The sequence below is a fragment of the Meriones unguiculatus genome, chromosome 11, assembly GCF_030254825.1.
Source record: "Meriones unguiculatus strain TT.TT164.6M chromosome 11, Bangor_MerUng_6.1, whole genome shotgun sequence".
NCBI lineage: Eukaryota > Metazoa > Chordata > Mammalia > Rodentia > Muridae > Meriones > Meriones unguiculatus.
The window spans coordinates 44,901,193-44,923,776 of NC_083359.1; the positions used below are offsets into that span (position 1 = coordinate 44,901,193).

Here is a 22,584-nt window from a genome sequence, read left to right on the forward strand (position 1 = left end):
AGAGAAGATGGTGCTTAGGCTTTGCACATTAGGAACTCCTTGCCCTGTCTGATGTAATGCTAAGAAAATCTGCCCTGTCCCTGGATAGCTATTTTTCAGGTCTCTTTATTTCTATAACCATGTATCCTTTGTATGCATGCGTGTGCGCGCGCACGCGCGCGCACGCACACACACACACACACACACACACACACACTGCAGTACAACCTTCTTATGGCCTTCTATGTAAAGGTCATAATTCATCTAGCTCACAGAAAGAAAATGAGAGCCTAAAGGTTCACTTCTTTTCCCACATGACACCCAGAAAAACAACTCCCCTCTGCTCCATTGAATTCAAAATAAAGGAATGGGCAGTACATCTGACTTCCATAAGGAGATTCATTGATCTTGGCAGTATCCAGTGCCCAAACTTACAAACATAAGCCAACTTTCATTTGCACTCCACACCTCACATGGAGACTGGCAGCTGAATGTATAGACCTGTATTTGGGAACTGCAAAATTCTGGATGAATGTGTGTGAATGCCTTGGTCCCCAGGCTTTGTTGATGTGATGGTTTCTAAAACAGTTATAGCTATTTCTGTATAGGTGCCTTGTTGAGAGGTGGGACAGTAAACCAGCCAAAAAACAAAATGCGTGTGTTTTCATATTGAATGCGATTTTCTGCCTCTGTTCTCTGAGGACATCAATGTGAATGTTCAGGTGCTCTGCATGCATGAATGTCTGGGAGGGTGCTTATTTTTGTGATGACTATTTTAATTTGACTATATGTTTCATGAATTAAATGATAACAGTAATGATTTGCATGTGTGGCTGAGGCATGCTGGGTCAGACAGGTAAGCGAGCAGGTGAGGTACATGGCCCAAGGGTGAGAACTGTCAGAAGACACTGGGCTCGGGCCTGGCTTGTGGCCATGCAATTCCTCTCCGTTTGGTGTGGTACACTTTTCTTGCACCTCACCCCATTTCTCACAAGAAGAGCTGTCAACAGACAGCAGCTGCAGAATTCTCCTGCAGTTTAGTAAAGCAAAAGGAATCCCTGAATTTAAGATGCCATACTTAGCTTTATGCACAAACTCATCATAAATTAGCTGTGATTTGCTGTCTGACTACACACAGGAATTATTACTGTTTTCTCATGAGCACTTATAACACTTTTTTCAAATTGTAGAGAATCTTCAAAGAAATACAAGCCACTGGCCAGACACACTTATAAATACATGAATTATCCATTTACCCAATCATCCAGTTGCGAAGACACAGGATGCTTCATGTAAATTATTATCTTCAGTATTCTCTGACACTGGATTAGGACAATTGAGAGGGTCAAAAAGGCTAATAAAAATGATGACAATCTTGAAATACTTGAGATCATTCTACAAATGAAAAGGCTTAAGTGTTATTAAATTCCACATACTGAAGATCCACACAGCCTCAATTGTAATGTGGCTCGGCTACAGCCCTTAATTATTTTTATGAAAATATCTCTAGATGCTAAATTCTCAAACGCCCACTTTGTATGTAATTATAATCACAGTAACTTTAGCCTGCTGTATAATTATAAGAATCTTAAACAGATTTATTTCTTGGAGTGTTTATCTTGCTTCTCCTAAGAATAAATACATCTAGCCCCAAGTTGAGGAAAGGTTAATTACAAAGATAGACTTTAAATCGCCTTCTTCAATAAGACTAATGTAGCACTTGATAAAAACAAACAATGTTTAATACTATTCTTAGAGTTACTGAGGAAGCACATCATCTCCACTTGCATCTGCCTGAAACTGTTAAAATTCTCTGCATTGTGAAACACCATATATGTAAATATCTGCATAAAACCCACAATTTTAATATTATTAAGATTCCTCATTGGTGATATTTTCTACTGAAGAAAAAATACTCTCATTTTTTGATTACTAAATCTTTAATAACGACAATTCCCAGTTTAGTTTAATAGTTGCAGCTGAAGGAACCCACTAACTATATCCTTTTCCATGTAATTGGCCTCTTGCTGTTTATTAGAGATATTTGCACATTAGGTATTCTTGGTTGCTGTGGAAATTGATTACTGGCTCTATTTAACTTTGTTGTGAGCAGAATACTTGTCACCTATGGAATTATTCATTGAGGTAAATTCAGTAATAGGTAAATTACCAGAAAACAATCTCTAAAATAGAATTTCTAGTTTGATTTATCATTATTAAATGGTGGTACCTTTATTTTTAATCAATGCAGACAAGGAAAGGGCTTTATTAAAATACAGTCAGGGGAAAATGGGGAGTTATCAGAATATCTTTTGAATCTATACCAAAGATACAGAATCTATCCAGGGCAATGATAAATCACTATATTTTTAGACTATCACATCATCAGTAGTAACAAACTCTTTCTTCCTCATCTCTGGAAGACAGAAAAAAAAAAGGACAAAGAGAAAAACTTCCAAACCAAAAGAAACTCTTTCAGACTTGGAAGGGAAATCAGCAGAGTGGAGAATGTTTGAGAAATGATCCTTGGCTGTCAGTTTCATCAAAAACAAGACAGTAGTACCCCTTACCCGCGATTGGCTCTTCAGGCCTCTCCAAAGTGTAAACAAGTCTGCTGTGCTCCCCTACCCCTGCCAACTGGGAGGATATTACCTTTACTCAACACAAATTATACCCTTATAACATTAAAGATTCAGGAACCCCTTGAGAAATATTGAATGACAGTAACCTCAGCACTGCCCAAAAGGTCTTTAATGGGTACCTTCCAGCTCCCTGTCCATCATCTTCCTAGTTAAATGATCACATACTGACAATCTCAGAGCAACCTGAGTGTCTCTGAGAGTTGACCTACTGAATAAAGACCATCTGCTGCCACCAAGCTTTTCCCAAGCTACAAAGACTGAACTGAACTAGGTAACCTCACGGCCTCATTGATGAACTAAGTAAGGATAGGTGAACGACTTTCCTCGGCATTTTATAAGCATTCGGTAAACACTTGACCTGATCAATTCTTTATTTTGTTAATCTCGCTTTGGTGTAATGGATGCCAGCTGTCCAGACTCTCAAGGAGATTGTTTTCTGAGCTTGAACCAATCAGAGCATGGCGGTGGGGCCTGTGGTCATCTGGTCATTGCATGCTACTCGGTGTTGCTGATGTGTCTGCGGTACGTGCTGGGTTGGACAGGTCCATCACATTAGCTCCGTGAATGGCTTGCTTGGAATAAGCCTGGGGTGAAGGTCTCTCTTTATTGATTGGCTCTTGGTTCCTTGTGTTTTATGGCTTGGTCCTTGTTGCATCTTTCGGCTGTCTGACTGGGAGGTGGGAAGAGGAGAAGATGCCCTGTTCAAAGAATGATGCCACTAGTAGTGGGGAAATATGTGATGTGTATAGAGCATTGATGAAATACTCTGCCTAGAAAGATAGAGCCTGGCCATGCTTGTCCTGCTTGCTGATACTCTAACATTCCCTGAGGATTGGTGCATGAAAGTGTCCCTCCACGTTAGGGAAGAGAGGAGCTAGACACAGACCAATTAGGAAAAAAAAATAAGAACAAAATATTTTACTGTCAAGTTTAACAATACATATGGTTGTACCAGGGACCATTTCTTCTATCAATTAAAACATGATTTTCTTTTCGAACAAATACAATATTTTTTTTAAAGTAAGGCAGTACATAATACTGAAAAATGAGGCACTACAATCTATGACATAGGAAGGAAGATTTCTATCAAGTTTTGTGTAGCTAACAAGGATGTGCTCACTGGAAATGTAGTGTCCACCAGTTGACACTTTTAGGAAATATGTTTATGTTAACATTGATTTTTATAAAAATGTTTTATCTCAAATGTATTTTCTTACATTTTTATTATAATGAGGTTTTTGAGTTGCTAGTACATCTTTAAACTAACCAAGAAAAATGTGCTCTGGAACATGGATAGAATGAAATAGTCACAATTATGTAAAGATACCTTCTGGGTAAGAGGTGCCTATTAAAACTCAACCAAAATTATAAAGCATTTACTTACTATAAAGATTTACAAATTCCAGAGTGGTATTGACATAACAGTGCAGAACCAGGCACATAGATATCCTTAATCCAAGTGAAGATGGAAGCAACAGGGTTTTGTTTTAATATAAACTTCATTTTCTAAGACCTTATAGTTTTAGTGTTTTTATATGATAAAGAAAGACAGTATAATATTGGCAATCCCATATATCTCAACCTAAAATGCACCCAAGCAAAATCTTGTCGTCTTACATACTTATTGGCAACTTCTGAGAGTTTAGAGAGAAATCTCAGAACAAAAAAGCCAAGACAGCTTTTTCAGGCAGCCATGGGGTGTGTTAACCACCATTCAGACCAGGGACTCACAAGCTGAAGAACAGAGGGTCTATTTAAGAGAGATATAGATTAGCATCTTTTAAAAATGTAATAGGCATGTCTTTGGTATCATATTTAAAATTATATATGTGATAGAGGCAGAAATGGAAAGATATGTAGATGGGTAAATATGTTGATGGATGTGAAGAGAGATAGATGATAGATGCATGGGTGGAAAGAAAAGAAAGCAGGAAGAAAGGAAAGAGAAGAAGGACAAACAGGAAAGGTAGGAGAGAGAAGTGAAAAGGGCATCTTTTTTCTTTTCTCCATCTTTTCTCCCTCTTTATGTTTTATCATGAGCAAATATGCAGAGAAGGGAACTAAATTCTTAGGTAAAACCTTCATCTGAAGACTGAAGCAGCTGAGGGACCTGAGTCCATTCCCATTTGTGTAGCATGACCCCTCAATCTGTCTTAGAAGCTATTTTCTGGATTCATATTTAAGATTGCCAAATTTGCATCATGTAAATAGGCAAATTGCTTTATTTAAAATGATAAGGCATAGCCAGGCTGTGGTGGCACATGCCTTTAGTCCCAACACTTGAGAGGCAGAGGCAAGCAGATCTCTGTGAGTTTGAGGCCAGCCTGGTCTACAAAGCAATTTCCAAGACTGTCAAGGCTACACAGAGAAACTCTTCTTTAAAAACAAAAAGAAAGAAAGAAAGAAAGAAAGAAAGAAAGAAAGAAAGAAAGAAAGATTAAGCCATTTTACTTAGCATCTTTTTCTAATTTATATATTATATATAATTATATATAAATACATATACAGGCAGAGAGACACACACACACATATATATGGAAACTTTAGTTCTGGCACCATAAAAAGTAAGTGAGCATACTGATAAAAAGCTTACCATTTCAGGGCTTTTTTAATTATGGAAAGATTATTTCACAAAAATTGTTGTATCATCTGAAATTTGAGGATTTTACTTGTTTTTCTAGCCATACGCTTCTGTTCCAAACCAGATGTGATAAAAATTTCATCTATTCCTGAACATCAGAAACAAGCACATGCCTGTTCTTAGGGACAGATATGAGGCTATGTCTCAAGTTCACAGGCGTACTATCTTCCTGATCCAGCAAAGCTGGGAAAGTGGAGCATGACCATCAACTTTCTCATTGGGGACTAATGAGTTCTGCCCATGCTTCCCTCCACCATGGGGCTACAATGCTTTTCCACTAGGAATGGTCCACAATAGAGAATGATAACATTTGTTTCTTCTTTTGTTGTTTTATAGCCAATTTTCCTTTTTGTCCTCTGCTTTGGGAAATTGCTAAACCTTGACAATTGTGTGGGGGCTTCCTGTTCACACTCTCAATCTTTTTGAGAAGGAAACTATTGGGAAGCATAGAGTGGTGTAACAGAACTTGGTCATGTCAAGCAAAAACGATGCTCCCAGGTCAATGAGGACTGGGAAGCTCACGAGGGCTTACACCAGACCCAAGAACATCATCTGGAATGGCCTAGTAAGATAAAGCCACTGAAGGTAAGAAGTGGCAGTGAGGCTTCCCCCTGTAACCTGCGACAGCAGCTAACTGAGGTTTTCCTTGGTTTTAATTTTAAGTCCTTTTTGTCATTGTGATGAGCAATTCTTACTTTTTTTTTAAACAAAAGATGCTTTTTCACCTTATTATAAGAATGTAGCAGGAATGAGCCACCAGTCTCTATATCCCTTCAGCAGTCCCACTGATGAAACCTTACTCAGAATTTCATTAAATCTCTATACTGAAAGCATATACACATGTGCATGCTCCTGTACATACATAGATACATGTGAGCACAGATTTGTGAATGTACATTGTTTTATTCTTATGTCTTTTTATTTTTATTTTTTGCTTTTTCATTAAAAGTTTTTTTTTTTTGGAAACAAATTCAGTTACTTTTTTGCTTGACACATATTCCTTTTGAGGAAAAAAATTTTAAAAACAGATGTTATTTGTTTCAGATAATTTTAAGATATTTAAAAAGGAATGCATTTCTGAGGAAGCCACGGCAAAATCAAATTCTTTAATAAACCACGTGCAGATAGTACTGCTCTTTGAAAATTGTTCTGATTTGTATCTTCTTCAAAATCACACAATTATGTTAATTCTATTTTCTCCCAACATACCCTTTAAGTTGTCATTGATTTAATTTAAGAACAACTAAGATGATCCTGAAATTGTAAAGAAGGAAGCAGAAAGGGCTTCAGATTTAGGTCAATGAATGTCAAACTCCGAACAGCAAGGAGCAATACTGATGTTATAAAAGGACTTATTTCCTGATTTTCTCTTATATTTAACTTAGAGACCATTCACACACAAACACATACACAAACACACATACTAAAACACATATGCTAATAAACTAATATACAAACACTCACACATAATCACATACTCCAGCCCCCCCATACACAAACCTTAAATGTACCCAAGTTTTGTCTCAAAAACTAATTATCGTTTATACATAACCTACCATAACTTCTCTAGTGTTATGTACTGTTGAATGAATATGTAATTGAGGTAGTTAAAAAAAAACAGTCCTGTAATAATCTACAGACTGTACCAACAAGGAGCCAGGGAGAGATTAAGGACATTCCAAACCTAACAGACCATGGCTGTCACAGCCATGTGGGGAGCCACTTCTGCAAGTGACAAGACAAGGTATAACAACTCCTTTGGTCATGTCATGGCCTAATTACGTGCTTTTCAGGTTGCAGATCATTGACTTGATGGGCCACAAAAAAGCAAATGAAATCCACCTTTTAAGTACTGCCATCAGGGCCCTACCATGAAAGTTTATGAAATCTTGGATTTCTAAAGGTAGATTAGAAAACTTTGGTGAGAACACAGCCTTCACAGCCTCTGGGTGGGCCCTTTCTACTGCAAATAAAGAGTGAACTTGGTAGATGGCAGTTGTCCTGAGGAACAGAAACAAACACACCCAAAAACGAATCTTTGTTCATGAAACATTTGTAGATGTCTCTCCACAAACTGGGAAAAGTTCCTGCTGCACAAGCATGAAGACCCAAGTTCAGATTCCCAGAAACTGTGAAAACAGGATGTGGCCACATGCACTTATAATCCCTATGCTGGGAAACAGTCAAATCTTTAGGGCTTCCTTTCCATTTCATGCTAGCTGAAATGCCATGCTCCAGCCTCAGTGAAAGATCGTTACTCAACAGTAGATGGAACATGGTCTAAGACTACCCTGCTTTTAGCCTGCGTTGTCTGTGCACTTATGCCCTGGTGCACACATGTACATACTTACATAGGTGCACACACCTAAAATTATAAATCTAAAACCCTCAATTTCCCTGCCACATTTTTTTCCTTTTGGGTGTTTCTTCTTTCTTTCTTTCTTTCTTTCTTTCTTTCTTTCTTTCTTTCTTTCTTTCTTTCCTTCTTTCTTTCTTTCCTTCCTTCGCGATGGTGATTTTTCCTTTCTGTTACCTTTTTCTGACACTAGTTCATATGCTAAACCTGTTATCTTTAGGGATGAGAAGAATTTTTTTCCATTAAAACTCTCTCCTACTCTTTCTAAGAATATAACAAAAGGAAGTTATGACCCTACACCTAAGAGTGCAGGTTGACTTCTTTTCCAGAACTGCTCCTGTTGGCATGTGGCATCTAAGTTTTTTCTATATCTGTATGCAGTGATTTCATGCAAAAAAGTCATCTGACAGAAACGAATGGCTCTTGATGATTTTTCTCCCCAGTGTAGATCACAGTGATGGATTCATCTGGAATTCAATGCTCTTCAAAACTGTAGTGAAGTTCATACTTAATTAACATACAGAATAGTTAAATGGAAAACCACTTACTGTCAGGGGGATGGGATGTTGGTGGGTGAGAACTAAAGAGACTCTTAATTAGCTAGCTCTCTGGCCTTCCATCTAGGCTTAATTTTGCTATGCAGTAATACACAATGTTTAGAAAGATGAAGATTTCAAGGAATTCGAACAATTAAACCCAAATATTCTTTCTCCATAGTTATCTTCATAATTTACCTTGAAATGCTCTAGCCAGAGATGACAGAAGGGGGCCACACCTCTGATTACCTTAGTCTATGGTTGCACCTAGGTGCTATTGTCTCCTCTCTACTCTCCCTTCTTCAGTAACCTCTTAAATGTTTGGCATTTGACCACCTGATTCAATGGATCTCTGGCCATGATTATCATTTAACCCCCAAGGTCATAGGAAGAGAAAGTGGTTCCATGATAAGAGCTTGTCATTGCATAATAAGATGCCATCAATATAAAACAAATATAAAAACATGGCTTCTTTTGATGTCACTGAGCCTTAGTTTTTCTCCTTTACTCAGAGGACAAATCATACACATCAAACTAAGAGTGAGATGAATGCTGTAAATCAATAAGATGGTAGAAATGTGATTAGTTATTTAATTTCTGATTTATTGGGTGGCTTAGAGATGATTCATTGTAAGCACTGGATTGACAGGATGGCAGCAATAAGTTGACTCTCTTTAAATTGTGAGTTGTTTTTCTTCCTGGTCAACTCCAAAATTCACATAACCAAAGCATGCTAACACTCAACAAGATGCAGCTGAGTTACGGTGTGAAACAGGATCTTTTACTTATTGTTCATGTTCTTTAATGTATACTTGTGCTGATCAGTCTTTGCCACTGATATACAAAAGCTAATCACAAATTTATGTTTATGCCAGACAATAAACACAGTTGTTTAATCCACGAGAGAATGTGGACAAGGTAGAGAGACTATCAATCTTCTTCTTGCGGTGTCTATAAAGTGAGAGTGATGGGTGGTCACTAACTTCTTGGCTTCCAGTGAGAATGTACATGGTATTGCATGGAAGCTCTTCAGCTGTTGCCTGAGTTCAGCACTCAGTGTATCATCATCATTGCCATCATCATCAGTAGTGATGTCACTCAACTCCATGAGTGTTTAGTGAGTACAAACACATTTTCTCCACATTCATGCTTTTCCTTGAATGTAGATTCTCTTCTCATAATCTTCAACAGAGATGGAGTCATCTCTCAGATTCTTAAAAGAGACACTCAAGGACAAATCCAGCCTTCAGATCACCACTGACTGCCCTTTTTGAGTGTGACAGAGAGAATACTGTATCTTTCACACTGCTTTAATTTTCCATTAAATCTGTACAAAGTCTATGTGGAACATATATTTTCATTTCTGGCTCCATTTCCCAGTGACAAAACTAAAGCTCTGAAAGTTAAAATAACTTTTCTAATGAGACACAGTTTGTAGTGACAGCCCTGCCTTTTAGATTCTCTGCCTGTTCTGTTTTATCTGAATGGTAATGTAGTTGGAAGTGGGTGGAATGGTAGATGTTGTAGAGATTGAAATGACAGGAGAGGATACACACTGCCTCTAGGTAAGGGAAAGACCCTTAGAGACAACTACCCAACATCCAGAGTTGTCTAATCAGTCATGTTTAGGAGAAACTGGCAACTCTTTTTCTTTTTAATTTAAGCCTTATTAATGCAATGTAAATAAGGGAGTTGTGTCCAAATTAAGTGACTCTAAATGTACTTTCATATATTCATTTTTTAAATAGAGGGTCAGAATAGATCCTATTGGTGCCTTTTCTACTTCATTTGGTTAATTGCCGGCTTGTTTATATATGTCACATCTCATCTATGTATGACATAATACATATAAACCTAAATAATAATAACCACAAAGAAGGCAAACATATGTATCTCACTGGGGCCTGTACATTCCAGAAAAAAAGATTTTAAAAGTGGAGATGGAAAGAAAGGTTGAACACTTATTTCTATTACTTATTGCTATTTCTGTCTTGGGGGGACCTCTGCTACCATCTGCCAGGCCAAGAAACCGACCCACAGGCTGCATGGATTTTTGTTCTCAGCATTTGCAGGACTTTAAGTACACATAAATGTTTTGTTAGGTTTGAAATCTACAACATTGATTCATGAAAATTCACTATGAGCAACACAGATTTAGAGTTTTTAACAATAAAAATATAGAATTAAGGAGTCAAAGAGTGAGGAGCAGACAATAAAACCTTTAACAATAAAGCTTAACACTGGTGTTATTGGAGAACAATCAGTTATAGTCTGGCCTCATCTTCTCATGCCGAAGTCTGCCCTTTAACCTCTATCTGGCTTCTCAAATCCCCTTGAGAAATACTAACAGGCTACTTTGTTCACTTGATACTTAGAATTCAGTGAGTAATTATTTTTGGAAGAAAATTGCAAATAGATGAAATTTAACCTAGGATGGGGAGGAGTGAGAAATAAAGATGATATATAGTAAGCCACAAGACTAATGTAAATATGCCACCAGCTGAGTCAGATGGACTCTGGATGATTGGTCTGTGGAAACCATCTTAAAATGGAAGGACATCTGTGGCTAAAATGATATATGCCATTTCTGTACCATGGACAGTTGAATATCCTTATAATTATCTCTCTCAAGTCTCAGTTATAGCATACCCAAAGAGAAATTCAAATATCTATCATTTTGTTGCAGAGAAACAACTGCAGATTCAAAATGATATATAGGAAATTTCCCTAGAGAGGCACGGATATACTATCCGTGATAGAATATTTCCTATCCCCTATGTGACTGCTGCTGAGCAGAATCTCAGAGGAAGTGAATATAGAGGGCTGGGTTCCAGATAACTGTGCTCATAGTCCACTTTCACCAATGAGCATTTTGCTTCAAATGTCCTGACTCAGTTTATTGATCTTTCATTGGGGTAATCATAAGATGGGTTATAAGGAAGGTAAAATAAATATGTAGGTATGAATGACATTTAGCAGCCTCACATCACAGGCAAAATCTCAGTCCATATTTCATAAAGTCAGGAGTCTTGAGAAGCATTGCTTTCCACACTTGGAATGAAAGATTTACCAGCTCAATGTTGGCCATTAATATAGTGCAATACCCTTCAGAGTATCTATGGGACTCTGACACTGGTCAGCTAAACCAGAATCCAGAGCAGAAGAGAGCCAGTGGGTTGCACTACCCCAAACTCTCCCTCTGGATCATTCAAGCTCAAACCATTCAACAAACCATTCAAATAGACAAGTAGAACTCAAACTTCAGTTCATGTGAAATTTAAGAGGAGAGTAGAAGCAGTCTAAGCTTGAGCTCCATCCACAAAGATACTCATTCAGTAGGTCTTGGGTATAACTTGGTTACCAGAAATATCAGAAGTTCCCTAGGTAACCACCATGTTTATCCGAGGTTAAGAATGATGGCCAGACACTGTCATCTACAACCAAGGTACAGAGCAGTTTGCTGAAAATAAGATGTAAGTGATGTTTAGATGCACGGGTCTTTATGGAGAGAAGAAAACATTTGATGGCTAGCATAAGGAAGTAGCCCATGGCACCAGCCTTCTTTCTTATCATGAGAGGTGGTTCCCACACTTGCACTGCTCAGATCATTTAATTATTTCTGAATTTGTTTGTGGACAACACTTTTTCAGCTACAATTTTCATTCCGTTTTCTTTCTCTGGTAATTTGGGATAAATGGCTTCAGAGAACAAATCCACACATGGCCTATTTAAAGGCATCTAAGTAGAACATTTGTTTTAAATGATCTTTCAGGGTAGAAGGAGCAGAAAAATTCATAAAATAGCACAGCACAGAGTGATAGACACCAATGTGAAGCCCTTGAGAAGTCCAGAACCATTGTTCTACAGGCCACTTCATTGACCTACTCCTTGAGCCTCTTTGCTGCAACATTGCTATTGATCTTATTCACAGTCAACTAATGAAAGCAAAAACATAGAAGGCAGGTAAATATGCAGGCTGGTCACATCTATTTTATGAGCTCTGTAGAAAGGCACTTTGCTAACATTTGATAGGGGATCTTTCTGGAAGGGAATAGGACTGGTTATGTGTACTTGAAAATAAAACAGAATAGCACAGAACTCATGCTCAAATTGGCCATCATTTTTGAAAAGCATTTTGAAAATCCTTCTGGTACTATATGACTGTGTGCCATTTCCTTCTCTTTGTCACTGCTGGAAATGAGTCAGACCTTTGAGATTTCATCTTACTTAACAGAAGTGAGCTAAACCAATTCCTTATAGAAAGTAGGTTATCAGAACAGACATGATCTCTTTTGTTCCAAAACATTCTCAAGAATTCTAAAAATGATACGGGGTAGGCCCAGTTGCTCAAAAGCCCCAAGCAAGAAGATCTGTTGATCCTAGTACCTTGAGACCAGACTGTGTGGTGAAATAGCATTCTACCTCCAAACAACTGACCAAAAAGACCCAATGAGAAGAGAAAGTCCAATAGATGAAGGTTACCAAAAGCAATGGTGGATGGTAGAAGAGGTAGAAGGGAGAAGGAAGGGAGTAAAAGGAAAGATGGAAGGAAGAAGGAAAGGAGTAAGAAGAAAAAGAGAAAGAAAAGAGGCAAGGGAGGCAAAGAGAGAAGAAGAACAAAAAAATACAACATTTTAAGAGTTAAAACTCATGATGCCCAAAGAGCACTCTTAAAAGCAGAATCATATTGCATAAAATTCTGGAAAACTTAAGATCTAATTACTTTACAATAATACCTCTGGGTTTAATTTTACTAGTTTTCTCTATTCTTTCAATAACCATTTAACATCTGTGTGGGTTGCTTTCAATCATCCCAGCTCACTCTACCTAGCAACCTAGGAGTTGGGGTTGCAGCTCAGTTGGTAGAATGTTTGCTTACCATACATGAAACCCTGGATTAAATCCCTAACACTACATAAAACTAGGTATAGGGCCATATGCCTGTAATGGCAATATGTTGGAATTAGAGGCAGGAGGACCCGTTCAAGGTCATCATTGGTTATATAGAATATTCCTTAGAAGGGAACCATGTAGAAGCAACGTATGTTTGTAGTGCCTTATACAATTGGGGGGTATGAGTCAGGCAGAATTTCTTAAATAATACTCACACCCAGCATGCATATGGGAATGATTCTTCTTAGAGCCTACCCTGTGAATGAACAAGGCTGCCATGCTCAGTTATGGCTGAGCTCCTGTTATAGCCACCTTGTGAACAGAGGTCCTTTTAAGTGCTTGTCTGATGCATGCTGGGAATACTGTACCTGAAGGTTAGGCATGCCAAATCTCACCAACTCTTATAAGACAACTCAAGTTCTATACTACATATCTCTTTCATTTTCAGATACATCAATTGTACTCATCAAAACTAGGGTATCTGAAACCCAATAGTTTCTAAGTTTTAAAAAGTTTTGGTCATAATAAAAATGTAGCAAACAACAAAACTTACTTTTATTGTTTTAAGATAGAGGATAAATGAACTTAGTTTTGTCTTTTGATTTATAGAAGACAGTATTCTCAGAGTGTGTATAATTTTGTTAGGATTTTATTGGTTTAGAAATAACTAGAATTTTCAACTGAATGTTAAGTTCCAGGGAATATTCTAGAGGTATCTATCTCTGTTTATATTCAGAGGTACACCTCTTGTGACAGCAATACTCTTTTGATGTTTTATGAAATGCTCAATTGCTGGATGTTTTTTGAAACACTGGAACAAAAGCATTCATATTAAGACTTCCTTGGAAATGCATTTATCTAGGTTCTTGATCCTTATGCACAGTAAAAATCTAACAAATCAGAACCCAGCGCCTCTTTGGGGACTTTTAAGGCATTTAAGACCTTAGCCAATCTCAATGAGCCATTCTAATCAACAGGGTATTGATATTTGTATTTCTAGGGAAATCTACAGTACCTCTGCACTCAAAATACTTACATTGTGGAATGGTTACCATTGAAAATACCTTGAGAGAGTTTTATCATCTTTCTAAATTTAGTAAACCAATGTGAAACAGCATTTTCTATTATTTAAATTTTTCTCTCCAATATGCATCATTACAAAATAAATTGAGAGAGGTTGAAACATTTGCTGTGCAATTGTTAGGATCTGAGTGTAGATTCTTTTGAGGACCCACTTAAAGCCAGACACAGTTGTGTGTGGCTATACTTACAACATTCCTGCCATTCAAGAAAAGGCAGAGGCAGGAGAATCCTTGGAAGCCCACAGGCCAACTAGCCAAGTGTACACAGCTGGAAATAACAGGAGATGCTGTCTCAAACAAGGAAGATAGCAAAAACCAATACCGAGGTTGTCCTCTGACCCCCCATATGTGCATAATGACATCAGATGTCTCCCTTAAACAAAGAATAATATAGAAAGATAGGGGTTCTTTCAGTTGGTGATTTTTTTTTCCATAACCTAATTTCATATAATGTGCTCTTCTGTAATGAAAGTTTTTTTTTTTTGTTGCTTTTTAAAAACAGTTTTGAATAGTATATCAATGTATGGAGTTTTATGGTATTCCTAGTTAGTCCTGGTACACTCTTTTACTAATAATAGTCTTTACTTTTAAAAAGTTGTAGTATATTTAGCATTAAAAACTTGTGTAAGCACAACTTGAAATAGCTTGGACTTAGCCATGTACCCTGGCATGCTTTGGTAACACGCAGTATTAATACCCTGGCACAATAGCTTGAACACGCCCACATCCCAATGCCCTCATGATTTCATTTAAGTGGTCCCGCATGCCTGTTTTGTGATCTTTCCAAGCTTTCCAAGTCCACGGTCCATCAGCACATTTCCTTGCCACACCCATGCAGACGCAGCCCCCCTCCCCACCCTTCACCTGTGCACATGGAACCAATTGCCAGAGAGCACGTTTCCCCCTGAGCGAGCAGTATTGTGAATTTTATCTTCTCTTCCAGAAATCAGTTCGTCTTCGTTGCAACAGATGAAATTTCTTGTAACACCTCTGCAGGTAACAGACATTCCTACTTCCTGATGGTCCCATCTGAGTCTCAATATCCTTTTTTTTTCCTTTTTATCTTCTTCACATGCTGCAGTTTGTCACTGTAGAAAATTTAGTTCTTATAAAGAGAGAAAGAGACCATATACTTTTGAGTGTAGCTGAAGATTTTAGGCTAACATATGAAAACTACATGAGGCGTTTTGCTAACTCTGATGTTTGTATTTCTGATTTTAATAATACCTGGTCAGAAGAGTAAGCTTTGTGGTGAATGAATGCACAACCAAACTCATGGATTAAGCAATATTCTTATAATAAAATACTGACAAAGGGAGCTTAGGAACATGACGTGACTCTTGTCCTTTTTGACAGATTGTATCTAGGTTCATAGACATTGAAATGAAAATTATTTGGTATCTTTATAGAATATGATTGGCCATAAGAGACTGCATCCATAAAGCCAGTGGCATTAGGAAATATAATTACTTCTGTCTTATAAGAAGGGGATCTTCTATCCATTAGCTACAGATCCTCCATTTCCTTTTCTTCAACACATATTCTCAAGTATCAGGACTTAGAGAAAGGAAGGTTTATTTTGTGTTCAAAATCAGGCCATTGGTGAATAGAAATTGCCTAGTTGCATGATATGCCCATCAAAACAACCATTGTCATTTCACTTTGATGTGGTTCACAGCAATTAAATTTGGGATTACTGGATTAAGTGCCTAGATAGTGCCTTAATGAATATTAGACTATCTTTATTCTCTCTCTCTCTTTCTCACGCTCTCTTTCTCTCACTCTCTGCTGTGTGTGTATGTGTTCTTGTATGTGTTCGGGATTGACTAAAGCCTAAACTACCTCAGATACTCACTAGACAGTCTTGCCAATGGATGCTTTTGACGAAGGAAAGTGGATATAACAACATGCCCCAGATGTAAGAAAGCACACGTACCACCCAGCCTTATGCACAGAGCATACATCTGTTACCATTCACTTTTTATCAATGGAGTAGTAAACAAAGGTGAACATTACTAATATTTCAAGCTCTATTCAGAGTCTTTAGAGAGAATTAATGAACTGAAGGACAGAGCTAGGAACAGGCTTCTGGCAGTGCCACACAGGTCTCCACATCTGGGTCCTTTATAAAGTCATTCTCTGCATTGTTAATGGGTTGAGGTTTTGCTCCAAGAGTTACACAAGCTCATTTTCTAAAGCAACTGCTCACTACATTTCCATAAAGCTCCTTTGCTAATGCTGCTGATCTCTCCTCCCCTTCTCCTTAGGTTCAAATATTCAGGCTTCTCTCAGAGATGTGCCATAGCTAACTCTACATTAATGCCTTACACTGGAAGGTAGACTGTTAATTGCATTTCTGAGAGTGGCAGAGTCAGAAATAAGTTTCTGGAGACACAAGAATAACCTCACATTCCCAGAGTATAGCAAGGAAAAGGAGATAGGATAGGAAGAAAGCTGAGTTGGGAGGAATGGTGGTTTAACATGTGGACGCACTTGTTGCAGACTTTCTGCCCTCCCTGCTAAACTTCATGTGTGTTCCAGTGTGTCTCAGGCTCTATTTTGACATCATAGATTAAAAACTGAAAACTGGTAACATAAAAGATAGACTGGACACTGTTCTGTTAACAATTTGTCCTCATGCAACCTTCTATATAAAAGCAACATATAATGCTTGCCTGAGCACACCCTGGCTTGCCCCCTGTCTTGTCTTCTCTAGGGAGGGGGACCCAGTAAATTATTAATGAATTGATTGCTATGAACCACATTTCAAAGATACCACTATTCCTCTGATGGCCATATTAATAATGTTGTGTGCGTCATAAGGTCTCGTTTGAACCAGAGGTTTTGAATCAAGCAGGGAGAAGAAAAAATAACCATATCAATCAGATTCCCTTGCAGTTAGCCTCCTTCCCATACAGAGTCAAAATGAGAAGTCAGAACTACAGTGAAATTAATGTCATCTTGGGACTCTCCCCTTGCAAATTGCAAATCCCTGTGCACCTACTGGATTATACAGCCCACTTGCTTGTCAGAGAAACACCACAGAGGGCAGAGGTATTGTATCCTGGTATCTAGCAGCAACTAGGGCATGACACCAGGCACATTGCTTTTTTGTAAGAGGATAGAAGTATCAGTGAGCTGGGCTGAGGATGAGCTTGGTGGTAGAAAACATGTGTGGTAGGAATAAACCTCTGGGTTCACGTCCCTGCATAGAATTAAAAAATAAAAATAAAAGAAGAAGAAGAAGAAGAAGAAGAAGAAGAAGAAGAAGAAGAAGAAGAAGAAGAAGAAGAAGAAGAAGAAGAATCAAGATTCTTAAAATCTTGTTTTGTAGAGCTTGCTGGATTTTGAAAAAAAATATTTAGAAGGATTGGTCCTTGGAAATGTCTGCAAGTCGTGGGAGATATGAGCACACAGTCTGTTTGTGACTTGGTGGTGATGAGATGATCACTAAACAACAGCAGAGGCAGGTCATGATCTGTGAGCCCAACGCAGAGGGATGCTTTCTATTGGCATATTTTGCAGAGGATGCCCTTACATTGACTCTCTTTTGCTAGCTGTGTGGAGTAGTTGCTCATTCACATTTGTTGTCTGTGAGTCTGTTTGTGTTGTGGGAACATCAATTTTCTCCTCAGTGATTCTAAGTTTTCTGTATTTGGGTTTGTCAATTTTCCTCTGGGTGGGGCATATTCTGGAAGGAACAAATAGAAACTGTCCTTTTAACAACAGGGTATAAGGCTAACTATTGCACTTACCTAGCCCACTTGAACCATCTATTAACATATAACATCAAGAACTTTTCATAGATTGGAGTCTACAAGAGGTGCAAAGGCTGGAAAGGGTGGAGGACATGATTTTTCCTTCTGGGAACCCCTTCCCTCTCCACCCCACACATGGCTCTGTGATTTACTAGAGCAGTTTCAGGATGAACTTATAACTGCACAAGAACAAGATGGGTCTTTTGTGAGAATAGGGGCTACTGAAAAATCAAGTTACTTTATGGTTGGAATTCATTCAAGTCTGTTAGTTACTACAGAGCTGCTGTCACATGCTGGGGATACATCTCCATCCTGAAGTCACAGCATTGAATAAATCAGGATAAGCTATCTTCAGACAGACTTCCATTCTAGTGGAGAGCATATCCCAAATCTTCACATAGATGAAGAATCATAGGATATACTTGTATATAAAGGTAGGCTGGAGATAGTGAGATAGCTCAGTAGATGAAGGCTCTTTCCATCAAACCTGACAACTTGAATTTGATTTCCAGAGTCTGAGTGGTAGGAGTGAACCAAGTCCTCAAAGCTGCCTTCTGAGCTCCACTTACCTGCCATAACACATGTATACCTATACATATGCATACACATGCATGCACACAGAACAACAATTAAAATCCAATAAATGCAAATAAAAGGGATATAGTCAGAACCTCTCCAATTAATCAAAAAGCAGTGCAGGAGAGGGACTTTCAGGTGTGATGTAGCTTTAGCTACCATGATCAGAGATGCTTTCTACACTATGGAGACCCTGAGAGAACACCTGAATCTAATTAAGGAATGAACCAACTGTTTCATCTCTAGTACTGTGATAAAAACAAACAAACAAACAAACAATAGAAGTCACCGTAGGAGTAGAAAGGATTACTTCTGTTTGTGGTTCTAAGCTACAGTCTTTCACCTATAAGATGCCAAGGCTGGAACTCAAGCATCCTGCCACATCACTCCATTATCAAGAGCAAGAAGGATACATGCTATACACTTGCTCTCATCTAGCTTGCTTCAGTCCTGGGTAGGCCAAGACCCCCTTATCAGGTAATGGTACTGTCCACAATGGGCTGGGTCCAGCTCCATCTATTAACAGTCAAAATATCCCCCCATAAACATGCCCATAGGGCAACCTGATAAAGAAAATCAATGAAGACTCTTCTCTCCTTCTCTTGTAAGAATCTAAGTTGTGGCAAGTTGACAGTTGAAACTAATCGTCACACAAAATTTTCCAGTTGAGAGTTCATCAGGTTGAACATACAACCAGTGCAAAGGCTTTGCAACTGGGTATGCTTACTGTTTGAGGAACAAAATATCCAGGGTGGTGAGAACAAGTGTGTATGTTAGAGATATCAGGGCAATAGCAGGAGCTCACAAAGGTAGCTCAGACAAGTTAAGACTAGGAGGCTGTTGAAACCATTTGGCATTTTCCATAACCATTGGAGGATTCATTTCTATCTTATTTTATAACAGTCAGTCAGATATCTTGATAGAGACCAGAAAGTTATATGATGAGAAGAGAATGAAAAAAAAGCCTCCATTGAGACTCTTGAAAGTGTGATGACAGCCTTTAGTGACTCCTCGCCATGATAGAGGCCAGAAAGTTACATGATGAGAACAGAAGAAAGAAAAAAAGCCTCCACAGAGACCCTTGAAAATGTGATAACAGACTACAGTGACTCTTGGCCATGAAATCTGGGGAAGTAGTTGGTTTTGAATAATACTTCCTGGGAGAATAAGCAGGGCATGCTGGTGTGGTTAGCAAACACAAGTTCAGTCCATACTGAATGTGACTCCTGTGTTACAGTCACTTTTCTTATTGCCAGGACAAAATGACTGACCGAAGAGGCTTAAGAAAAGGGGGCTTTCATTTTGGCTCACAGCTTGAGGGTCTAGCCATGGTGGTGAAGGCACAGCAGCAGGATTTTGAGGTCATTGGTCACATTGCATCTAAAGTCAGGAAGAAGAGGAGAAATGCTTTCTTCTTTTTATTGAGTCTAGGATTGCATCCCACGGGATGGTGCCACCAACATTCAATGTGGATCTTCCCTCCTTGAGCAAACCAATATAGAATCTCCCTCAAGGATGTGCCAGAGACTTGGCTGCTAGATGATGCGAGACCTTGTCATCTTGACAATCAATGTTGACCATCACAACCCCCCTCTTCCTCAAGTGTGGTTTGAGAGTTCTCTCCTAGTGTAGAGGGTTACACTGAGCCCTTAGCCCCTGTAACAGCTATCTCTTTTGTGGGTTCTGCTTAATTATACAGGATGCACCAATAACTTGCTGTTATCAAGTGAGTTCTGTGTGCTAGCATGTAATGATATATATATATGTATATATGTATTAATATATGAGTGTACACACACACACACACACACACACACACACACACACACTTTTCCCGTAATAGGGGCTATAGAAAGGGCTCAGTCAGTGAAGTTCTTGCAGCATAATCAAGAACACCTGCTTTATAAGCCCTAGAAAAGCTGGTCCAGGGCCCAATGTTTATGATACCCAACCAGGGGTAAGGAGGTGTCTGTAAAAAAAAAATAGCTAAGTGAAAATAGCAAAAGCTGTTGGAATCATCCACTGTGAAGCAGGTCTCTTAAATAAAGAAGCAATATTTGGCACATCCAAGGCACCAGACTGGGAATGAGCGCTGTTTTCTTCCTTTATTCCCCATTGAGCCTGCATGCATGCACACACCTGCAATAAACTTTCAGATAATATTTAGAAGAAATTGCTAAATTGGTCATTCCTCTAATGGATCCTTCAGCAAGTTCCCTCTAATTGTCCTCCCTGCATCGGAGTGTTCTGATTGCTCAGCAAAGTTGTCACAGAGAAAACTGATTTGTGGTTAATTGGGGTTGTTTCCAGTGGAGTGTGATGTGCATTTTGCTAGAAGTACCAGGTGCAGAGGGAACATGTAAGCAAAGGTACTTAGTAAAAATAATAATCTCGTTTATTGCGAGCTTACTGTGTGTGAGGCACTGTTCCAGGCTTGTGGCATGCAATAACAATAAAATGTACTCATAAAAGTAAAATGTCCTTATCCATTTACCTGGTAAAATTAGGGATATATAGATTACTCTGAATTTGCCTAAGTGGAAGAAGGTGACAGCAGTGAAAACTTAGGAAAGAAGTATCATTATTAAATTCAGAGCATGAGACTTACTTCTGACACTAAGGCCATTCAGACACCCACCCACCCCTCAACTCTGGGCATTAGATTCCTGGGTCCAGAGGAAGAGCCTGAGTCTCAGAATTCCAGCACGTTCTCCCAAGCAGTTTCATAGCAGAGCGAGGCACACACCTGGGAAGTCTTTCTAGCCATCTGTGAGGCTGGTACTGGAGTGTTTTCTGGATATGGCTCTTCTACTATCTTGACTTTGAGGCCCAAGATCTGGTTGGCTCATCTGTATTTCTAAGTCTAAAGAATACAGTAGAATTCATAAGCATGTGGGCTTTTATTGCTGTACAAGCCATTCCATTAATAATTGTAAAAGTGATTGTACTTTAAATATATTGAGATAAATACAAACAAAACTGTATTTCCAACTGTGACTAGAATGGAGTTTCAAACAATATGTAGTACTCATATTTGTGACTGTTGTTCCATTTCTTTGAAACTGAATTGTTCTAGAGAAACAATTTGTTGGCATGATGCCCTCCCTCAACTTCATGTTTTAATGAGTTTCTTCTAAGTAAAGCATTGTGCATGTGTGTGTGTGTGTTGTTGTTAGGGTAGAAGAAAATAACTTGAGGTTCTGAGCCAGAACCTAAGTCCTTCTCACTATTCTTGTTACATCTGCCAGCCTCTGATCTGCTTACATAAGCATAAGGGAGATCAGTATTCCAACCCAGGAAGAGCTCTCGCCTGTGTGCCCCATCCCATGTCCAAGAGGCAGAAGACATCATCTACAACATTCTCAGCCAGTAACTGATGCCTGTTTGGTACCTTACACCCTCATCTCATCCTTATTATACTTTGAAGCCCTGCACTGTCATGATATCTGCCTTTACTTAGAAAAGGTATAGCACAAGAGTATGATGACCAAGAGTATGAGCCGAGTCCAAGGATCCTTAGCTACCACGCCTCTCTACTCCTCAGAGGGAGATTATCAGATCACAGAGCTGATGAAGGACACAAACAGTTGTTTGTGTATCTTATGCTGCTGTTGAGATGCCCTCGTGATTTCAAAGCATGATGGGAAATTTCTACTAGCTTTTATTACAGTGGTGTTAATAAAAACCCTCTCTTTAGAAAGAGGGTTTCTAAGAAGTTGTCTTGAGTGTTTCTGTGTCTCTTCTTATCAGATGAGGCATTCCTTTCACAGTAACATATTACAAGGCCCAAAGTGGGACTTATTGTGTCTTCCTAAATGGCTGGCTGTTGTTCTGCATGGTAAATCTAGAATCAAGGTTTTTCTTTCACACCTGCCCCAGTGAGATTCAGACCAATGCAAGGTTTTAAAACTGTACCTAGAGGACAGGAAAATGATTCTATATGATTTTACAGGGACATGAAGTCCAACTTCCCTACAGGATTACAAAGGCTTTCTGAGAAGACACTGTCATGTTTAAGTCTGTAAGATAAGATCTTACTCTGTTTGGCAGTAGTGTCCCCTTTGCTTGCCTGTTTTTTAAAGTGAGAACTAGTTACTGGTTGAATTAAAAATAATAATGTT

General features: G+C 38.6%; 1 protein-coding gene across 42 annotated transcripts in view; it reads left to right on the forward strand.

Annotated features, from left to right (window-relative positions):
• Rbfox1 (RNA binding fox-1 homolog 1) overlaps positions 1 to 22,584 on the forward strand; it is a 1,697,412-nt gene that overhangs the window by 1,663,930 nt on the left and 10,898 nt on the right. For 28 of the 42 annotated variants that reach the window (XM_060364117.1, XM_060364120.1, XM_060364124.1 and 25 more), the window contains one exon: positions 15,073 to 15,125. The exons of the other annotated variants lie outside the window; for them this stretch is intronic. In XM_060364117.1, coding sequence (XP_060220100.1) covers positions 15,073 to 15,125 — 53 coding nt within the window. The remainder of the gene's footprint in view (positions 1 to 15,072; positions 15,126 to 22,584) is intronic. 42 annotated transcript variants of the gene reach the window in all.